General features: G+C 41.3%; 1 protein-coding gene and 1 long non-coding RNA gene across 3 annotated transcripts in view; one reads left to right on the forward strand and one right to left on the reverse strand.

The window, feature by feature from the left end:
* LOC126871337 (storkhead-box protein 2) overlaps positions 1-17,698 on the forward strand; it is a 109,612-nt gene extending 91,914 nt beyond the window's left edge. The window contains exons 4-8 of one of the 2 annotated variants that reach the window (XM_050630018.1): positions 10,917-11,372; positions 14,102-14,308; positions 14,850-15,034; positions 15,218-15,691; positions 16,215-17,698. In XM_050630018.1, the coding sequence (XP_050485975.1) occupies positions 10,917-11,372; positions 14,102-14,308; positions 14,850-15,034; positions 15,218-15,691; positions 16,215-17,456 (2,564 nt within the window). In that variant the 3' untranslated portion in view covers positions 17,457-17,698. The remainder of the gene's footprint in view (positions 1-10,916; positions 11,373-14,101; positions 14,309-14,849; positions 15,035-15,217; positions 15,692-16,214) is intronic. The other variant, XM_050630019.1, reaches the window with a different exon arrangement.
* Positions 1-19,110, reverse strand: part of LOC126871399 (uncharacterized) — a 134,800-nt gene that overhangs the window by 107,882 nt on the left and 7,808 nt on the right. The gene's annotated exons all lie outside the window — the stretch shown is intronic.

Genomic DNA, 19,110 nt, shown 5'->3' on the forward strand with positions numbered 1-19,110 from the left:
CTACATCAGATATACATAGGAACCGGCGGCTACGCCCTTATCGGAAAGAGCTAATGGTACCGGTACACGCGGCGCGACCTCAGACGGCGGAATCCAGGCTAGCAGTCGATTCTCATGGCCTCTCCCGTATCTTCGTTCCGGTCGACGAAAAATCGCGAACATTGAGAGATTCGTTTTAATTAAATGACGGCTGCTCTCTACCTTCCTATTCGAGTTGCACTCACTCTATAATTTTCAACCAAGAACATATACTATTTCTTGACGAAAATTATATATCTTTCGAGAGCTTTGATTTCTTTTAGCTAAGACGTATCTTTCGTGTACCTTTTTAATTCATAACTAGAAACTTAGAAAATTGATAATACCATATATTCGGAAGCTTGGCCAAATCGCCGTAATATAGTATGAAAGGGTAAATATCAGCGTTAGCTTTCTCGATGCGTGATCTCCGCATGTATCGGCGAGAAATCGATCTCTTTTTTCCCCGACCTAACCCATTATTCTTCCGTGTAAAAAGATTAGAATGGGAACGATTACTAGGAGAAAAACTGGATAGAACTTTTAACAAATAAGAACTCGTTAGCTCTCGACTATAGGCAAATTACCGCCATCACTCTGAAAGATCTTTCGAAACACTTTCAATCTCTCGTAGCTGATTTATGCGGGCAATGGATCGAGTTCAACGAACGAAAAAAGAAACAGCCACTCTGTGAAATTCTAATTTCTCCGTTTGATATAGAAAGAGAGAGGACGTCGCGCCTAACGATCTAAACTGCGAAGAACTCTTTGTCGACGCCTGGAGATAGGCTAAACACGCACGAATAGTCTGAAGCCTGAACCAGAGTGGAACTTTACGAGGCCTTAACCGACGATCATTAGGAACGCGAAGATCGTCCTCGCCGTGCGCCAACCACATTGTCGCGACCCGGATCCGATCGCAGAATTCTCGAGGAAGATCACGACTCCCATCACGACTCCCATCACTCCTCGTGACTGTCGTTACTCAAAGGTTACCTACCTACGAGACTGGCCTGCAACCCATTTGCATCGGGTTCCAACGATGTCGGTCAGTAGTTCCTTCCGAATGTTCCATCAGCACGTGCAGCATTCGAGACTGAGCTCTGGTTACGCGAATATGTAAACTGTTTCGAATAGTTTAAATATCTCTCTACTCGTGTGACATAAAAGGTACGGGTTGAGATAGTTAGATTTTCACGAACAGAAGAAAATCTATGTCTCTGTAAAAAATGATTAACAAGGAATAAAATAGCGTGTTGTCAGATGTAGATCGTTTCAAAATTATTCTTAAATTGGCGAATTACAAATCGCAAATAACTGATAGCTTGACTCAAACATCCTATTATCTCAAATAACTCTACTTTACGCTAATTGGAATGTCACTGTGCTCACATGAGCCTGTTGCAATTCATACGACCCTTGATGGAAGATATATTCGACGTTTCAACGATTAAAATTTATTGAATAGAAATTGCGAAAGTTTCTTTTAAGGAATATACACTTATCTTTTAAATTGTATAATATAATAGACAAGGTTTTGCTGTACCGTTAACAAGGAATTTGAGCCAAATGGTTTTGCAATTGATCCAAGAAGCGTAGAAAAATGATTAACTAACGGTATCGGTGACGAAGTGGTGATTATAATCTCGTGGCACGATTTGATGAACTATTTACTACATAAGAGGCACATAGTGGTGAATAAATAACAGGAAATACGTACGGACATTGGGTATAGGATTTCATAAAAGCCCGCAGGGCAAGCTGCGTGTATCCCCATTGTGTCCTGTGTTGCGACTCAGCCTCACGGTGAAAGCTGACGAATTCACGGAAAGTCAAGATTTGCATGAAATTTACAACGACAGGCCTTTTTGTCTCGCGGCCTCTTCCATCGCGCGATTTTATTCTTCAAAGGTCGTGGGTACCTCGATATGTTTCGCTCGAGATATCATCTTTCGTGACTGTCCATGGAGGAAGAGGCGAAACACGGTGCGGGCACGAAGACGCATAGACTCGACCAACTTCATGAGAAGTGCCAATCATCTTTACAGAACCGGCTACGATGAACGAGCCATTGTTCTCGAATCAATATCTATTTATACGGGACTACTTGTGTGTATACGCACCTATGGTGGCGGACGAATTTTAAAATCACCGTAGAACATCGCGATTATTATTACAAGACTTCGATAGTCCTATTACGTGTCCACGAAGCTTTTCGTTCAAATATGCATAATCGATCACGAGAGTATTCGTGCATTTGCCAACAATTTTTACGAATATGTACGTACGTTACACGAAACGTTTTGAAGTTTCATTAGCGCTGCAATGACACCCAACTATCAAGATCATATTGGCAAGATTTTTAATGATTCTGAAACTGTATATCAAAAATGTGTTATATGTATTATAAGATCAACGGTAAAAGCTTTATGTGGTAAACGTACGAATACTTTTACCAGCCATTGTACATTCTCTAACGCTACTCCAGCAGCTGGCTTCCTTCGCATAATTTTCAATAAGCTATCGCTGTTTCCGGCTCGATACGATACCAAACGATTAAGTCGAGCAACCATTTCATACAACACGTTTATTACACGAGCCGGACAAACACGTGCTTCTATCGACGATTGACTTGTGCCTTAACGTTACGCAATATATTTGCATTCCGCTGCTCGGATAACAAAACGGTCGGCTGTTAACTCGGTAGTGTATCGATTGCCGACAGTAATACATAAATCCGATAGGAATGAACGAGCAACCTGGCCAGCATCTGACCAAAGTGCCAGCAACCACACCTTTCCCAAGAGAAATATAAAGATTCCTTTTGAAAAGGAATACAGATTTGAATCCAACGTTAATTCTTCGTATCTCTTTACTTTCTCTGATCTCACCCCATTTCAACAAATCGTATTTTACCGGTATCCGTAATTGGTAAGATAAAGTTTATCAGACAATAATTTTCACTTTCATGATAATTTGGAAAATGCTCATCACGAGGTATTAGGATAGAAATGGTAAAATGTTAAATTAGGGACACGAAAGGCAAAGGTTTACCATCGTTGCGATATCTTTGATCAAGTTTATGGCTAATTGCGCTTGTTATAGGTACTCTAAACACGGAACTATTCTCTGGTCAGACTACCGTACACCATAAAGACACTATTTGCTCGCGACTAAGAAGTGAAAGGTAAAGCGTTTTCCTAATGAATACAGGAGACTGCCGACCACGCACATACGCGTCTAATATAATCTATCAACCTCGGTGGTAAAACTCATTACTACGCAGCCGTAACCGGGGAGAACGCGACATTCGATGCGTTCCTCGCCGAGAACATCAATTTGCTTACGAGTCTCTCTCCGTATATGGTAAAACGTGCAATAGAGACGACACACACAGGTCAATGACGAAATTAAGAAAATCGAAATTTAGAAAATACATTACGACGTGTATCGAAGAGGAAAAATTAGACAAAGGGAGAAAGATGGGAAAAGAAAGGAAAAATCGAACCAATCGCATCCTTCGTGTTTCCAGTGAAATTTAAAAAGCAGATTACAAGATAGGATAGCAAAAATTAAAAATGCAAATGAAAGAAAGATAGATGATCGACAAAAGGGAAACAGAGAAGGGAACGAATAGAATCGTATGGGTCTGGATCAATGAGAGTCTAAATTCGGAAGGCAGATGACGAAGAATTTATAAATAAAAAATGGATGAAAGAAAACTGCTCGCCAAAGCGAAGAGAACTCGTAACGAATACCGTTCTCCGGATTTGAATCAAAAAGAGTCGAAATTCGAAAGGCAAATCACGACGGACATCAAAGAGAGAAAAAATAGATAAAAGAAAGAAGAAGAAAGAAAACAGGTCTCCAGGTGGATAGAGAAGGGGGACGAATAGCAATCTATAGATTTGCATAGAACAGCGTCGCCGGCTGGTAGAGGATAGGCGGAGGACTCAAAGGTCGTCTTGTTACGAGGTGATTCCTTGCAAGTGGTCTTTGCCATTTCCCATGGGCAGACCCATAAAGCGGCGGAGGTCGGCCAACCGACACGATGGATCACGGCGATAAGGATATATGCATCGTGTTCTGCACCGTGTACCAGTACACCGGAAGTGATCCGACCGTGTGTCTCGAAGTTCGAAATGCGCGCTCGTTCGCGACCAGCATCCTTCTTGCACCCCTCCGGGGTGTCTCTTTTCTGCCTACATGATACCTCAACGATATTCGCGTGGGCGAATCGACCGAATACCAAGTCTGCCTCTTACTTCGTGCGCTATCTACGTAGGCCGTTTGGATATTATAATAAAGGCCTCGCGGAATGATAGAAAGGTACAAGGGAAGCTGGTAATAATAGCGGCTCGCGGAACTCGCCTGGTTGGCAGGTGTTCATCCATATTTACCGAAAGGCCGCCTTGAAGATTCAACTTTATCGTTACGACAAAATGGTAAACTGTATTTTATAATACAGTTTAATTTCTGGAAAATTATGAGATCCTGGATTGTTGTATGTGCAAACGTATCGAAACTCGATGATAGAAGTTTCACACGAAAGTAGGATTTTTTATGAAAAAGGATAGTATTTATTAAAGAGGCAATTCCTGACATATTGAGGTAGAATTTTACAGCTTCCACCATTAACATTTTAAACATTAATACTTTAGAGTATTGTTATCGCTTGTCTCATTTACTACGTTTTGTTTAAAAGCGATAGCTAGGTGATTTTTCCAGGAGAATGTTATGTTTTATTGCAAATTAAGGCGTAAAATGCTCATAATTATTCAAAGCTATTAAAATTATTCAAAAATTCAATTATTCAAAGCTGCAAAAAATTCGTTTTACACATTTTTGCAGTCACTGCTTCTTTATTTGAACAGTGTTAGCATCAAAAGCGTTCGATTAAATCACACCATGCCACTCACATATAAAGATTACTCGTCTTAACGTGAGATACTTATATTAAGTTGTCCGAAAAATGTCTTTCTTTTACAGATACGTCTTTTACAACGACGCGTCTTTATATAAACATGAAACCTAATCTGTCGAACGTCGTAATCTTTATCTTGATAAAACAAAATGGATCATACGTAATTCGATAAAATAATATAAAACGGAAAATATTGTGCATCCACTATTTCCTTATAAAACGAAAGAAATTTTTCTGACGACCCAATATTACAATACATCGAAGAAACGTACTTCTAAACGATTTTCAACTGTCCTATTTGCATCTCACTTACCCTCTTGCCTTATGATTCGTTTGACTGCATTCGTTAAACTTTGCTTTTACGATACCGTAGCTAATACAGAACGCTACATGTAACCTAGCTGCAAATAGTTTTAATTTCATAATTGGAAACGAAATCTAAAACCAAAATGAAGGTTCAATTCGAAGACGATTCTATGACTCGATAATGTAAGACGAGAAGTTGACGGCGATCCTTTTGAAAGAAAAGAAAAGATCGCTCGTGATCTTCTCTAGTTGAGTTCAACGTATATCTTCCAAGACAGTTTTTGTTGCGTCACAAACGAAACGTACCGCTTTTCCACGGTTCCCGTGTCTCTTGCTCTCGTCTTTTCTCATTCTTGACCGTAGCCTGTGTGTAATCCTAATGCAGACACAGAGGCGAGAAGCACGAAGCTACTTGCCTGCATTAGATACCTAGTCCGATATGTATGTAGTGGAAAGCATTCAAAACGCGGCCGGGACAAGATTCTCACGAGGAACACGATGTTCCACGCCCCAGAAACTGACGTATCGAGTTCCACGATCCAACTGGCCTCTCCCTGACTCTTGTCTGTCTGCGCCCCTCGTTCCGTCCTCGTCGACAGCCCCACGAAAATTGTGCAACCGAAACGTTTCTCGGTTTCTTCGTGATCCCCGTTGTTGGCAGCTTACGGGTGTAACGACGCGGGGTATTATCCTGCCACTTTTTCCGACCGTGCTCTCGCGCCGGACAAGATCTCGTAAACGAGATCGAAACTGGCCTCTCCCACGCAGACATTATGCCGTCTTAGTTGGGCCATTTACTGCCCATACACCTTGTGTATACATGCTTCCACATGCGAAACAGTCAACGGTCGCGAATAAATTTCAAGCCCCGGAGACTCGCGTGGGGGACCACATACGCGTCCACCTCGGCCATTCAGAATGAAAAAATTGAAATAAAATTTGCTATCCGTACTTTACACCAGAGACTTTATAACTTTCTTCGGCGCTGATATCAGCGAATAAAACATTTGCAGAGCTTATCGTTGCGATTCCATCGAACCATATACCATGGAAAATGTCTCAACGATTTTTCATCTCGCGAGAAACTACATTGTTATCGGTAAATTGAATTATGCTAACGCTACGAGCGAGGCGTACGAAATTACATTATCACCGACACTCTCTCTCTCTCTCTCTCTCTCTCGAAATTTCTAGAAAGATCGTGTATACGAATGATTTCATTCGTTCAATTTCATTCGCGTGTCTGGTAACACGAGAGACGATAAATAACGTCAAAGTAACCGAAGCCCACTTATTCTATACGCTGTTCTAATGTCTTTTGGCGAGGGCGTTGGTTAGTAAGCTGTCGTTTCTGCGAAAGAACCACGAAAACCGGACGAGTTTCGAACCTGTAAAGGTCTCGCACCTGTCTGTAAACCGTTCTCAGCTCTCCCCATCCGTTGTCGACTCGTCGTCGTCGGCGGCTCGTTCCTTAAAAGGAACGCGTGGGTGGGCTACCTCCTTGCATAATTACGTGCGTGCAACTCCCTCCTCGTGGGCCGTGGAGAAATTCCAGGCAAGTGGGCAACTGGACCTCGTGCGACGACCGTTTCCAACTTTTCCATTGAAATAACCACGTGATGAATATTCCATGAGAAAGTCGCGAAAGAATCACAATCATCGTCGATCGGGCTTCTCTAGCGCCATACGCAACATTGATTTCTCGATGGCGTATTCCAACGATCAGTTCTCGGTTTTATCTCGCGTTCGACACGGATGCCGGTAGAAATTGAAAATCTGATATTACCCGATACATTACAATCGTCGGAAAGACAACTCTCCAATGCAAACTGGTTTCTCGCGATAATATCCAAGGAAGACGGACAGCTGGCGATACTCGTCAAGGAACAAACGAGAAAACTCGCGATAGCGCATGAAGTACAACGAGATCTCGCCGGTAATTTCTATACGAAGAATGTCCGGCCTATTTACGACCACCCTTTAACAAGAGCGTACCAGACAACAGACGCTTTCTGGTGAAGTTGAACACGTAATTACAGCTCTGTTTCTTCCTACCTGTCCGCGAACAGGGACTCAAAAGCAACTAGGGGACTAGAACAGCGAGCGTCATCGAGCGGTGCACGGAAATGGCAGTGATCCGTGATCGCGACCTGTTCCAGAGGGTAGATTCATTGTACGCCCAGGATTTAGTGGAATTCAAAAATACGAAAGATACAACCTTGCGAAAATTACATGCCACGCGATTTCACGCGATAAACGTTGGATACGGACCATTTATGTACAGAACGATTGCCTTATCTTAAATGGTACGTAGGATCTTGGAATAATTATACAATTGCTTGTTGGACATTGAAGAAGCCATTCGGAGTATTTTCACTCAACGAATTAGCTAAAATTATTATTTTCGCTAACGTTTTAATTATTGGCAAGGTAATTGCTAAAGGATAAGTATTTTACTATATTTTGTTTAAAATGTCATCAGGTTATTGTTGAGGTATAAAAAATAGTATATTTAAGAGAAATAAATATCACAGGTACCATCGTTAAGAGGGTGTATGTGTGTGTGTATAGAATAAAAATTAAATTTTTCTTCTTAAACGCTGATACTCGCGAAATTGCTTCGTTCAACGTCCATCGAATATTTTTCAATGTAGAAGCGGACGATCGATATCTGTCAAGGGTCAGCGCAATATCGTGTACAGAAGGCCGAGCTACCCTTCGAAATTGGCATATGGCACGCGGCGATGAGGGAAATATGTATATTAAAATGCATTACGAAGGCCCATGGTGGTCCAAAGTGACGGCGAACGAATAAAAGTATTCAACTCAGTTTTATTGTGTCACAGGGTCCATCGTGCGGTGTATACAAATCAGAAATGAGGGTTAACTTTCAAACAGACGAATTCGCGTACCATCTGTTTCGTTCATCGGTCTACCGACGTAACAAGCGAGCAGCTACAATATATCGATGAACTCGATATTTTTGAATTGTACAATATTCCAATAAAGTATAATCGTCGGACAAAATTGAACACGCTGACAGAAGAACTTTCCACGTATTAATTTGAAAATATATGTCTGAATGACTAAGAACATTGCATGCCTATCGAAGCATATCTCTCATGTATGATTCGCAACTTTTAATCGTCCATCCATTATCCTCGGATGCCTACTTGACTCAATCTCATAAATTATCTAGCTTTCAGGTAACAACGGAGCTAACTGCAATATTTCAAACTATTATAGACAATTTAGCTGAAATTTAACTTTTAGATCTGATCCTATTGATTTGCCTAGCTCGTTTCCTGGAATTACCTCAGAACATCGTCAACTCTGCTTGATGTCTAGTCTGCGATTTAAATACACCAAACATCCAAAATAGAGTACTCGTTATAGTTTTTGATGGATAAAAAGAGGTCTTATTTACTTAAAAGTGTAAGAGCTTTTATTCTGTTTGAATAAAAACTAATTGTAATTCTACCGTTGTGACCATAAAAATATACAAATATTTGCATAAAAATCCGTAGTCTATCGATGGCCAACGCAATCTGAACTGTTAAATTAGACGTTGTATGTCAAAAATCAGAGTACGGTAGGAAGAAAAAGAATAGGAGGATTAAATGTGACAATCTTCCTACGTGTTCAGAAAAAATTCACATGGTGCAAAGGTGATACGGTTACTCATACATTGCAACACAACGTCTCTGATGACAAGCTGTTTCCTACACGTTGTGCTCTTGACAGCATTGAATATTCTTGGCACGAGCGTGCGGATACCACTGGAATTTCGGAGTCCTTCAGAGTCGCGAGCTTAGAATAATCCATAGTCTTTTCGTGGGCGTGGACCAAAATGTATGAGAACAGGAGGCCCTCGGGGGCTTGAAAGTCACCTTAAAACGTGACCGGAAGAACAAAGGCTTCAATTTCGCCACGAACGTCTCTTTCTTTTTCTCTCAATCTCCTTACGGCGTCGAAAATTTTCAGTTTCCATTTAGCCTTAATTACCTTTCCTGTGTATCGCGTTTATGGTAAGCCGTTTGACTGACGTTTAAAACGCTAATTAAGTATTGTTAGCCCGGAGCAGATTTGTTCTGGCATACTAGTTTTCTCCGCTCCTAGAAATTGACCGTTTTAGTTCTAACTCTCTGTGATCTTGCACGTGGGAATGCATCTGGTCGGTGTGGCGTTTCACGAAAATCGAGACTACGAACCAAGATACGCATGTATACAACGTTTCTGTTGTTTCGTACCTAATTTAGAAATTACAGACGTTGCACCGTCGACGATATTATAAATAGGTGGAAAAGACGTTTATCACGAATGGGAAAGTGTACCGTGGTATTATCGGTATCTGCTCGCCCGGTTATGACTGCGATTTAACGAAAATTGTTCTCTTTCTCTTTTTCTCCGCTTATCGAAAGGTTGAGATACATTCGCATGACCAGTCACGGAACGTTATATTACGTCGTTAAGCATTCAATAAACGTATATTAATAATACAACCGATAAATCTACGTTTACCCGTGTTACTGTACGAATGACCGAATCGATACCGATAAACTGCTATTTACCAACTATCCACGCGGTCGTTTAAATTTTCCGCTTTCACGAAAGCATATAGCTACGCGCTCATCGCGCCATGCTACGCACGACAAATTCACGAGAATATTCCGTAAGTGGATTTATAGGCGTACGTCGGTCGCATGCGAATGCACCCGCAGATCTACCGCGATGTACTTGTCACGAACTTAATACAGCCGCCCCTGTCTGCTGGAAATGAAATTCGATATATTTTGCCTTGTTAAACCTCCGTCCCATGAATACGTGAATTCAGTGGTAGAATTATCTTGGGATTATATGGAATAATCTGGCGCGAAGAGTCAGCTGAATTTCGTCGACCTCCGAACAGTATCGGGAACAGAATCGAAAGATATTTGAAATCGAAGCGTACTATACGTAATATCGGGACTGTGGATTTTTGCGAATTTATGGGAAACTCAAAAGCGTAGAAACGTTTAAATATCACGTTGAACGAGCAGAAAGTCACATACGTTTCTTAATGAAACACTTTGTTTGTAGCTGGTACGCGCATGGAAATTCGAACCGTTTCGGTTGAAACTAGAAAGGCAGTTACAACTGAATGTTGCTAGTTCTTAGCAGACAACCTGGCTGTTACGATTTCATTCTGTCCAGCGAATATACATGGAGAATTTTAATGAACGCGAGAACTTTAAAAATCCGATAGCCACATCTCCTGACGTCTGATCTTATCGTTCGTACTTCCACGAAGCTCTACATCCGCCGCTTGTTTCGCCTTGTAATCAACTTTGATCTCCCTTAGTAGGCGACAACTGTTAAACTTGGGGAATGCAAAAGTATGCGACATTATATATTTATAAGTATAAATTTGCAAGTACCGTGGAAGTAGTTAAAGTTTAAAAGTATTTAAACGTCAAGGACAGAGAATTAACGTTTTCAAAAATAAACTATGCTTTCATAGTTAACTATTAGCCGAAATACCGTAACAAAGCATAATTATTTTTTAATAAAGGAAAGAGAAATAATCGACGATTAAATCAATTTCAAAATAATCAGAATCGCGGATAAAATTCATTCCACATCATGCGCAACGACCTGACGTATAATTGGCATTTTCCTTCCTGTGCAGGCGACATCGACGATTGCCTGGTTGCCCCAGTGGCCCAAGGACAATTCACACCTCTACCGGAAGCTCTTTGTTGGGCCATTTTGGAGTTGACTTCTCAGAGGCAAGCTGCCACGCTCGACACGCTCAGGTCCGCCCTTAGAAACGCATTTCCGGCGATGCAGAGACCGAGCCGCGAATTAGTTTACGACGCCCTCGCGAAACTCATGCAAGAACGAAAAATTTATCACACGTCACAAGGTTACTTTGTCGTTACGCCCGAGACCAGGAGGCTGAGGCGCGATTCCAGCAACTCTAGGAGATGTTCCAGAGAGGTGAGCGGATCGAGAGGTCAGGGTAGCATGCTCATGTCCAACGACGAAGCTATGGCGCTCGTACACGGTGAGATGCTAACCCTGAGGGACGGCGACGTGACGCATCAAGCTGTGCAGACGAATCTCGCAGACGTTATTTGCGGAGGTAAGAAATCCCTGAGCTCACAGAAAGTTCTCTTACTTTTCTATCAGGTTTCATCGCGAAACTTCATCGACAAGAAAGATTGAAAATCGTGTGGAATTTGTTTTTCAATTTCTTTTATAATACACAAAGGCTAAAGGACACAAGGTACTACTAATATTACTAATTGCAAGAGAATTATTGTTGGTGCATATGATACATGTTGGTGCAAATTTCAAATGAAATAGATTTACGTAAACTGCACGTAGTACATGTATACATAGTACATGTATTTAATGAAAAGTAATATCCACGTGATTCGACGCGCTTTCCCAAAGACTGACACAATTACATTATTCGATTTTCAGTATCAGTCCTCGAATTGAAGAACTCTTGGATTGAAGTTTTTTCTCCATTTATAGCTTCATTTAAAATAATTTTGTATATTAAAACATCATCCGGGTCGAGTAAAGGATGTCTTTAACCTTCCCCAAATGCCATGTATTCGGTAACTTTCATCTTATTTCTTGCAAGTTTTTTAAGTTCGTATAAAGAAACTTAAATATTCTGATTATTCACGGTGGTCGATAGAAAGATCTTAATATTTCTTTGCGTATCCTCTTTGCGATAATTATACGTGATATTTAGCAATTTTCTTCTTCAACCTGATTCGTAATTATTGACAATGGGAAAATACGTTTTTAATGACTGACATCCGTTCATCGTTCGTCTAAAGTTTGGCGAAACGTTTCATATAAATTGCTACATTGAATTCAAAATTTAGAGGACCGTCACACATACGTATCGACTTCTAATGAAACGTACGTAAGTACGAGCGAAAGTACCTAACAAAATCGCGCATTTTCGTGTAAAAGATTAGCCAGGAAACAAAGTTTCTCGCGTCGCGAAGGAACTTAATCGCGGAGAGACTGGTCGATCGTGGCAAACTCGTTCGGCACGTGTTCGGGGATCGTTCCGAGTGTCCAGGAGTAGTGTTCGTTGGCTCGGCTTGCACCGGCAGATCTTTTTCTCTAAACTCGATGGACGAGTCCAGTGCGTTTATGTTGTTGTCGTCCTTGGCAGCCACGCAGTCCCGCAGCGGAAGACGGTGCATTCCTACGCCGGATCGAATCGAAAAATTGTCGCGATTCGATTTAAATTGCGCCACCCTTATCTTGGTATTTAGAGTGGCTGTCGTCTCGGTGGTGAATTTATACCAAGTGGTATGCTTTAAAATTAGAAATTCAAATGGAAACGCATATTACCAGAGGACTATATAAAGAAAAGTCTTCTTTATCGAGTATCGTGCGTGCTCTCTCGCTATGGTCAACGCGATTTCAGCATTGTACGATAATACTCTTTCCATATATTGCCCTGTACTATCAGCGTTTCTCCATGGCCATCCGGTAATAGCTAAAATATCGCGTGCAGCGATGTTACATTGTTACCCGCGCCATTGATCGCCGCCAGACACCATGAATCCTTGCATGCGATCGTATTTGCTAGCTTGAAAGCACGCTTACGTTTCGTCCACGTCGAAGTCTCGCAGTTGTAGTTGTGATCGTCGTTGTTGCTGGTCGTGGTCGTGGTCGGTCAAAGTTTTGGAGCCGCGCAAACTGGAATTTTCTGGCGCATTGACACGGAAACACCTTCAGCACCTTGCATGTTTCGCCTCTTACATACATCAGCACGTGTATGGAGGACGTACACGCGAGCATCGGTACACACAACAAGAAGAGAATAGCGTCCGTGCCAAGCCGACGATCCCTGGAAAGCGTTTAGCACAGCCGATATATTAGCTATTGGTCACGACAATGTCTACCGTTACACACGCTGTCGAGATCACGTGGGGGGGGGGGGGCACGTATATAATCTTCCTACTTTTCTCTGACTCGTTTCTCGAGTGATTCTCACGCTGCTAACCCACACTCGGTCGTCGCCACCGCCTCTGGCTGTGTACCAGGATGAAAATCAGGGACGAGGGTGTTCCACTTTTTGAGAACGCGATTCGAGACTCGCGACTTCGAACTCAAACAGTGCTTGGAATAGGAGTCTTCGACGCCATTTGGAAATCGAACGATCAAATTTCTTTTTGTTTTTTGTTTTTTTTTTTTATTAATTACAATGGATTCTCACTCGGAATAGGTAATCGATATTTGATGATTGTAATGTTGATTCAATTGATGTTTGATTGGTATAGAACAATTGCATGGGATGTAATTACTTCAATCGCTTGTGATTTGTATAAAAGAATTGTTATATCGAATACGATACAGTCGATAAGAATAAAGAAACTGTACGAAGAGTATCAAATACTAAATAGATTATAAGCTGTTCTTCTTTTATCTTATTTATGGCGACAATAAGCGATAAGGTCAGTGAGTGCAGTTACTGAGAATTTAAAAAATTCTAAACGATACAATTGTTGAATATATTTGTAATATCGTAAAAATCTTTGGGGTAAATAAGATGATCGATTCTGGAAAATCGAGTTTATTTTGGGAACAAATTAAATTATATACAACAACAATTAATAACAAATCTACTAAAAATTTTACCTGAAAAATCAAGAATTGATTTTCTAAGTCCTAAAGTACCATTCTTCTCCCGTTATCTAATCTAGTCAGTAAAATGCCGGTAAAACAAAGCAAAAATAAAAATGTCGGTTGGCGGATAGTTTGAATTCTATAGAATTTATATATAAGTATACGTTAAAGAAGACACGGAAAATATGTAACTGTTGGTGTTCGCAGGTAACCCTAACGACAAGGTTCTGTTCGCAAGATGTCGATCGATGCCGGGTCGCCTCGAGAGGCGACATTCTCTGCGACTTTGGGGATCCGCCAGACGTTTACCCAGAAGCGGAAGTTCACGGTCTTTGCCGCGAAGGCCAGAAAGAAGCGATACTTCGTCGAGTGCGGAATATGCGAGCACCGACAGCGCACCCCATAGTCCAACCAGTGAGTCGAATCGGGGAAGGGATTGTTTTGGTGGTGGATAATCATTTAATCGTATTGGCTTTCCACTTGAGGCTATTACTTCGATCTGGATCACGTTCTTTATAAAAGAAAGCATCTCATTTCGAATTTTATACACGGAGAATTTTCCTCTTTGCTATATTGCACGAAACAAGATATAAAAAAATATGTTGGAAGATACAAGTACCGAAAGCTTATCGCACTAGCACAAACATTCAGCGTTATAGCTTTTACTTAAAAAATATTATTATTCGAATGCTGAATAATTTTTACTTTCAACGAAATAAACTACCCAACCACGCTTTGCAGCTCTTCCATCTATCTCTGAAAACCTTAAGACGAGTTAGAACGAAAATCCTGACTGAAGAGTATCTGCAGTTCCCCAAGTTCCTAAACCCGCGAACCACGGCTGAGCATCGACCAAAGAACGAAGCTTCTTAGTCACCTTTAGCTGGCAAGCCCTTCCTCGATCCCCGATCTTTCATTACGAAATGCAACATCGGTTCCTCTCTTTTTTCTCAAGGTTTCTCCGGTATTTTTTCAGAGAAAATAGGTCTACTTTCGAGGCTATTCCGACGAAGTACACGAAGAAAGGGTGCTCCGTTAATGGGCACGTTCAGTGCTCAGTATCCTCCTACCGAGTGGTTTAATCCACGTGTCGTTCATCTACACAGCGTAGCCACGCAAACGAGAGCCGCTAGCCCTTCGGTGAGTTTTAAATCGGGACGATGCACTCTACTAACGAGAAAAGAAAAAAAGAAGATAAAAGAAAGAAAGCATCCATGTTTTTGCTCTCGACAGACGGAAATTGAATGCGAACGTCGAGATTAAATCGTGCGAGAACTCGAGAGGAGCGAGCCGATCAGCTTAACAACGGAGTAACGTTTTCAGATGATGGAGGGTCTAGCTCAGTCACAGGCCAGTTTCCAAGTATGGGATGATTCGAGCTCGGTGCGATCCGCCACGCTGCCCAGGCGACATCGACGCCAAGCCAGCGGCGATTCCTCTAGTTTATTGGCGAACTCGACGCCCAGAAGTTCCAGACGACATCGATCACCGTGTTCGACAATGCCCAGATCAAAGTGCTCTAGTTTAAGCAGATGTACGTCCAGAGCTTCTGTCCTGCCGCCAAGTACCAACCAAGAACCGTATCAGAGTCGTAATCAAACGCAAAATGGTAAAAATTCGGCGAACTCGTCGCCTAGTAGAAGCGGCGGAAGTTCCGGATCAGTTAGAACTACGAATGCTAGCCCCGCGAAAACGGCCACCCTGGGCAGATCCAGCACGAGACAATCTAATTCTAGACGTCCCAGTCACGATTCCACTGGTAGTGGTACCAAATCAAACGGATCGCCTCAGCATAAGGTAATAGGTAGCTTTGATTTAGACACGTGGTGATCGTGCTTCATCTACAGAGTCTGTACGTATCGTTATACTTGGCGATAAAGTTTAATTCCTGGATTTCCAAAGTTTCTATTTTATGTGTATTTGAAAATCTGTTTAGTATTAGACGAGTTAAAATCATATTTTATATGATAGCCTAGATCATTTGGGAAGTTTCACCTGCGAATTTTTTCGAGATGACTTCTTATTTGCTCTGAGAAAGTTTTTAAACGTTCGACTTAAAAGCTTAGATTCGTAGACTGCGATGAGTTCTAGGACTTTCTCAGATTTCTAGAAAGTTTAAAATAGTAAAAAAAAAAAAAAAATGACGCGAACATAGATGGCTTTACCTACAGAAACGTAGATACACATACATATAATAATGTACGTGATTGTTTGATAAGCGTTCAAAGTTATAAACGTATGACTATAAATTTCAAATTCATAAACTCTCGAACACAGATCAAATGGAAGACCGAATAGCACGTTCTACGTATCTTTGCAGGTTCTACAAAAGACATCATCCGGTCACTCGTCCCACTCCAGTGGAAAGTCGATTTCGAGCGGTAAACTCTCATCGTCGCCGTTGAAAACATCCACGTTACCAGCAAAATCCTCGCCGCTCAAAGTGGTGCAACAAGGATCCTTAACCCCGCTTCAAGAGGCACAAAATTCAATAACTCTACAGGTGTCGACGAATTTAAGTCCGGTCAGTCCATCGCAGGAACAACGTACGATACAGAACAGCGTGACGCTAGCTTCGAATGCGACCAGTACGACAACCATCTCCGGGTCCCCTGGCACAAAGATCTACGTGCAACAGAACAACTCGCCCATGAGATCCGTCATCACGTTTGAAAATGGCACGGTGAAGACCAAAGTAGCAGACAAGGAAACGATGGACTGCAAGGAGAAACAGGATCGGGAATTGATCGGTGAGAAGCTCTATAAGACCAAGATAGACGAGGAGAAGCTATTCAAGTCGAAGCTCGACGAAGAGAAGTTGAACAAGTCGAAGCTGGACGAAGAGAAGTTGATCAAATCGAAGCTCGACGAAGAGAAATTGAACAAGTCGAGCAAGCTCGAACGTCCATCCTCCCTTTACGCTTCCAAAGAGTCGAAACCGAGCCATCTCTTGTCAGAATCCGATAAAGAGAACAAGCCGAAAGCCGACGAGGAAATGCCTAACAAATTGAAACTGACGAATCGCTTGAACAACAGCCAAGCTCATTTAATAGACGGATCGACCAATAACATAGACAAGAATTCTTTGGTCAACGAGCATCCTCCATCCGCGTTAACCAGCATGAAGAATACCAACGATGCCATGAACAATTCAAGGAAATTAAGTTTATCGTTATCGAAGGATGCTTTAAGCTACAGGAACCTTCTTCGTCCGGATTCGAAAAGCAACATCGCGTCGAATCCACCATCGCCTACCAAGTCGTTCGATGGCTTCGGCGGATCCTTTAACAACGTCTACATAGAGAATCTGGAAAGTTCGAAGCAGCAAAAAGCGCCGCAAGGTTCGGAACCGAATTTGGAGAAAACGGTCAGTCGAGGTGATCTTTGTTCGTATCCAAGCCTAAGCGACATGCAGGTTCAATTCACTAGCCTAGCAGCGCAAAAGATTCTCAAAGGCTGCCCGATTAACAGCGTGGACACGTTGGTTGAAGTCAACATGGCAGCTGCGGAGAAGCCGAACAACTGCGACGTTACCGTTCACACTGACTTTGGTCTCGTTTAAAGTTTTCTTCTTCGTCGATCATCAGGAAACCGGGCGTGGGTTTTTCACACGTTTTTCGTACAGTGAAAGGTTGAACTTTAGCACGATGAACTTCTCGGTATCTCGTATGCTTGCGTCGTGGTAGAAATGTTAAATAGCAAACGGAAGAACGCTGTACTGCTTAAGCATATAGAGAGAGCATTGTAACAGTTACCAATAAATAAACGTTTGTTATGTTCATCAAATATAGTATATGTATCGTACGATCGCACGTTATCTCTTTCCCCGACAGTTTTCACGATCTGATTATAGTATTCACGTTAAACGAATCCCATGCGATTCTCATTGAACATTGTGCTTCCATTTGATCATCTATATGCTTACGCGGCTGAACGTTCGATTATATTGTGTAAAATAAAAGCCAGCCATTCCATAGAGAATATTCGTTAGCTTATTTCTAGTTGCTCAGAGCTCAACACTCAACCAATCCGGCGAACTCTATTAATTATCAAGCGTTGATTTAATACGAATTAATTTTATCCGCGTGATATTTAAGTTACAAAGCGATATTTGAATGCTGCTTGCATTGTCGTTTCACCTCACTCATCGTTATTGGTCACTCTCGTTTGAAGATATCGCATTTTTCGAATTATCACACCTTTCATAAAGATGTTTATTAAGAAATCAAACAAGTAATATTCCTTTGTCAAAAATTATTTTCCATTGTTGCTCTTACATACAGTTTAAAAATTATTCAGAAAACAATGCATTGCGCGCATCAAATTTCATCGTGCCTCCATTGCCCTTTCATATTCTTTTCTTTTTTGATTCTTGGTTTAGTTTAATATATTACGCAAAATGAACTATAAACGGGTACCACAGCGTCGTAACGTTAGCAGTTTTGCATCGCTTTACCGAGCTAAAGCGATTTGCTAAAGCAATACTTCACGTACGATAGCCTGACAATTTGCCTTACTCGAACGGAAGAAAAAAAAGATGATAATATTTTATGCAAATTCCAAATACTGCCAATTTCGTAGCGTCGATTTAGGATAGCGATCAATCTCGAGTCTTCGTGGAAGGTGTAAAAAAAAAAACCGATAACGTAACGTGCACCATTCGTTCATCTCGAATTAGTTGTCACAGTGAACGAGCGTCTATAAGCGTTAGACGATATTTTATTTCGGTCAATATGCCAAAGTAGAGAGGAAGCGTAGTGCAGTCAACTTTTTGTAGAGTTTAGGACATAGTTATTGACTACACGAGCTATAATTAACGACTATAATTAAAAAGTTACGGCTATAGATCGTCGTTACAATTATCGTATTCATAATGAAATTCAATTAGGACGGATCAAACTTTTCGAAAGAAAATTCTCACGGATAACAGCTATACGTATAAATTTAATACCTAAATTATGCCCTTTATATATATACCTCTGATAAAGCTGCAGTGAAATAATTGGAAGGAATATTTCGATCGGAATCGTCGTTTATAAGAGAAGAGAAAAATGTAAATTTAGATTGAAGTTTGTAGATGTGTAAAACGTTTATACCGAATGAAATAATCGTGACGCGAGAGACAAAAGTCAACTGCCTACAATATCACGAAATTCTAGTGACATTACACGTATAACGAAAAGGAGGTGCATTATTTCCCCATTGAGAAAATAAGC

The sequence above is a fragment of the Bombus huntii genome, chromosome 11 (genome assembly GCF_024542735.1).
Source record: "Bombus huntii isolate Logan2020A chromosome 11, iyBomHunt1.1, whole genome shotgun sequence".
In the NCBI taxonomy this organism is placed as follows: Eukaryota; Metazoa; Arthropoda; class Insecta; order Hymenoptera; family Apidae; genus Bombus; species Bombus huntii.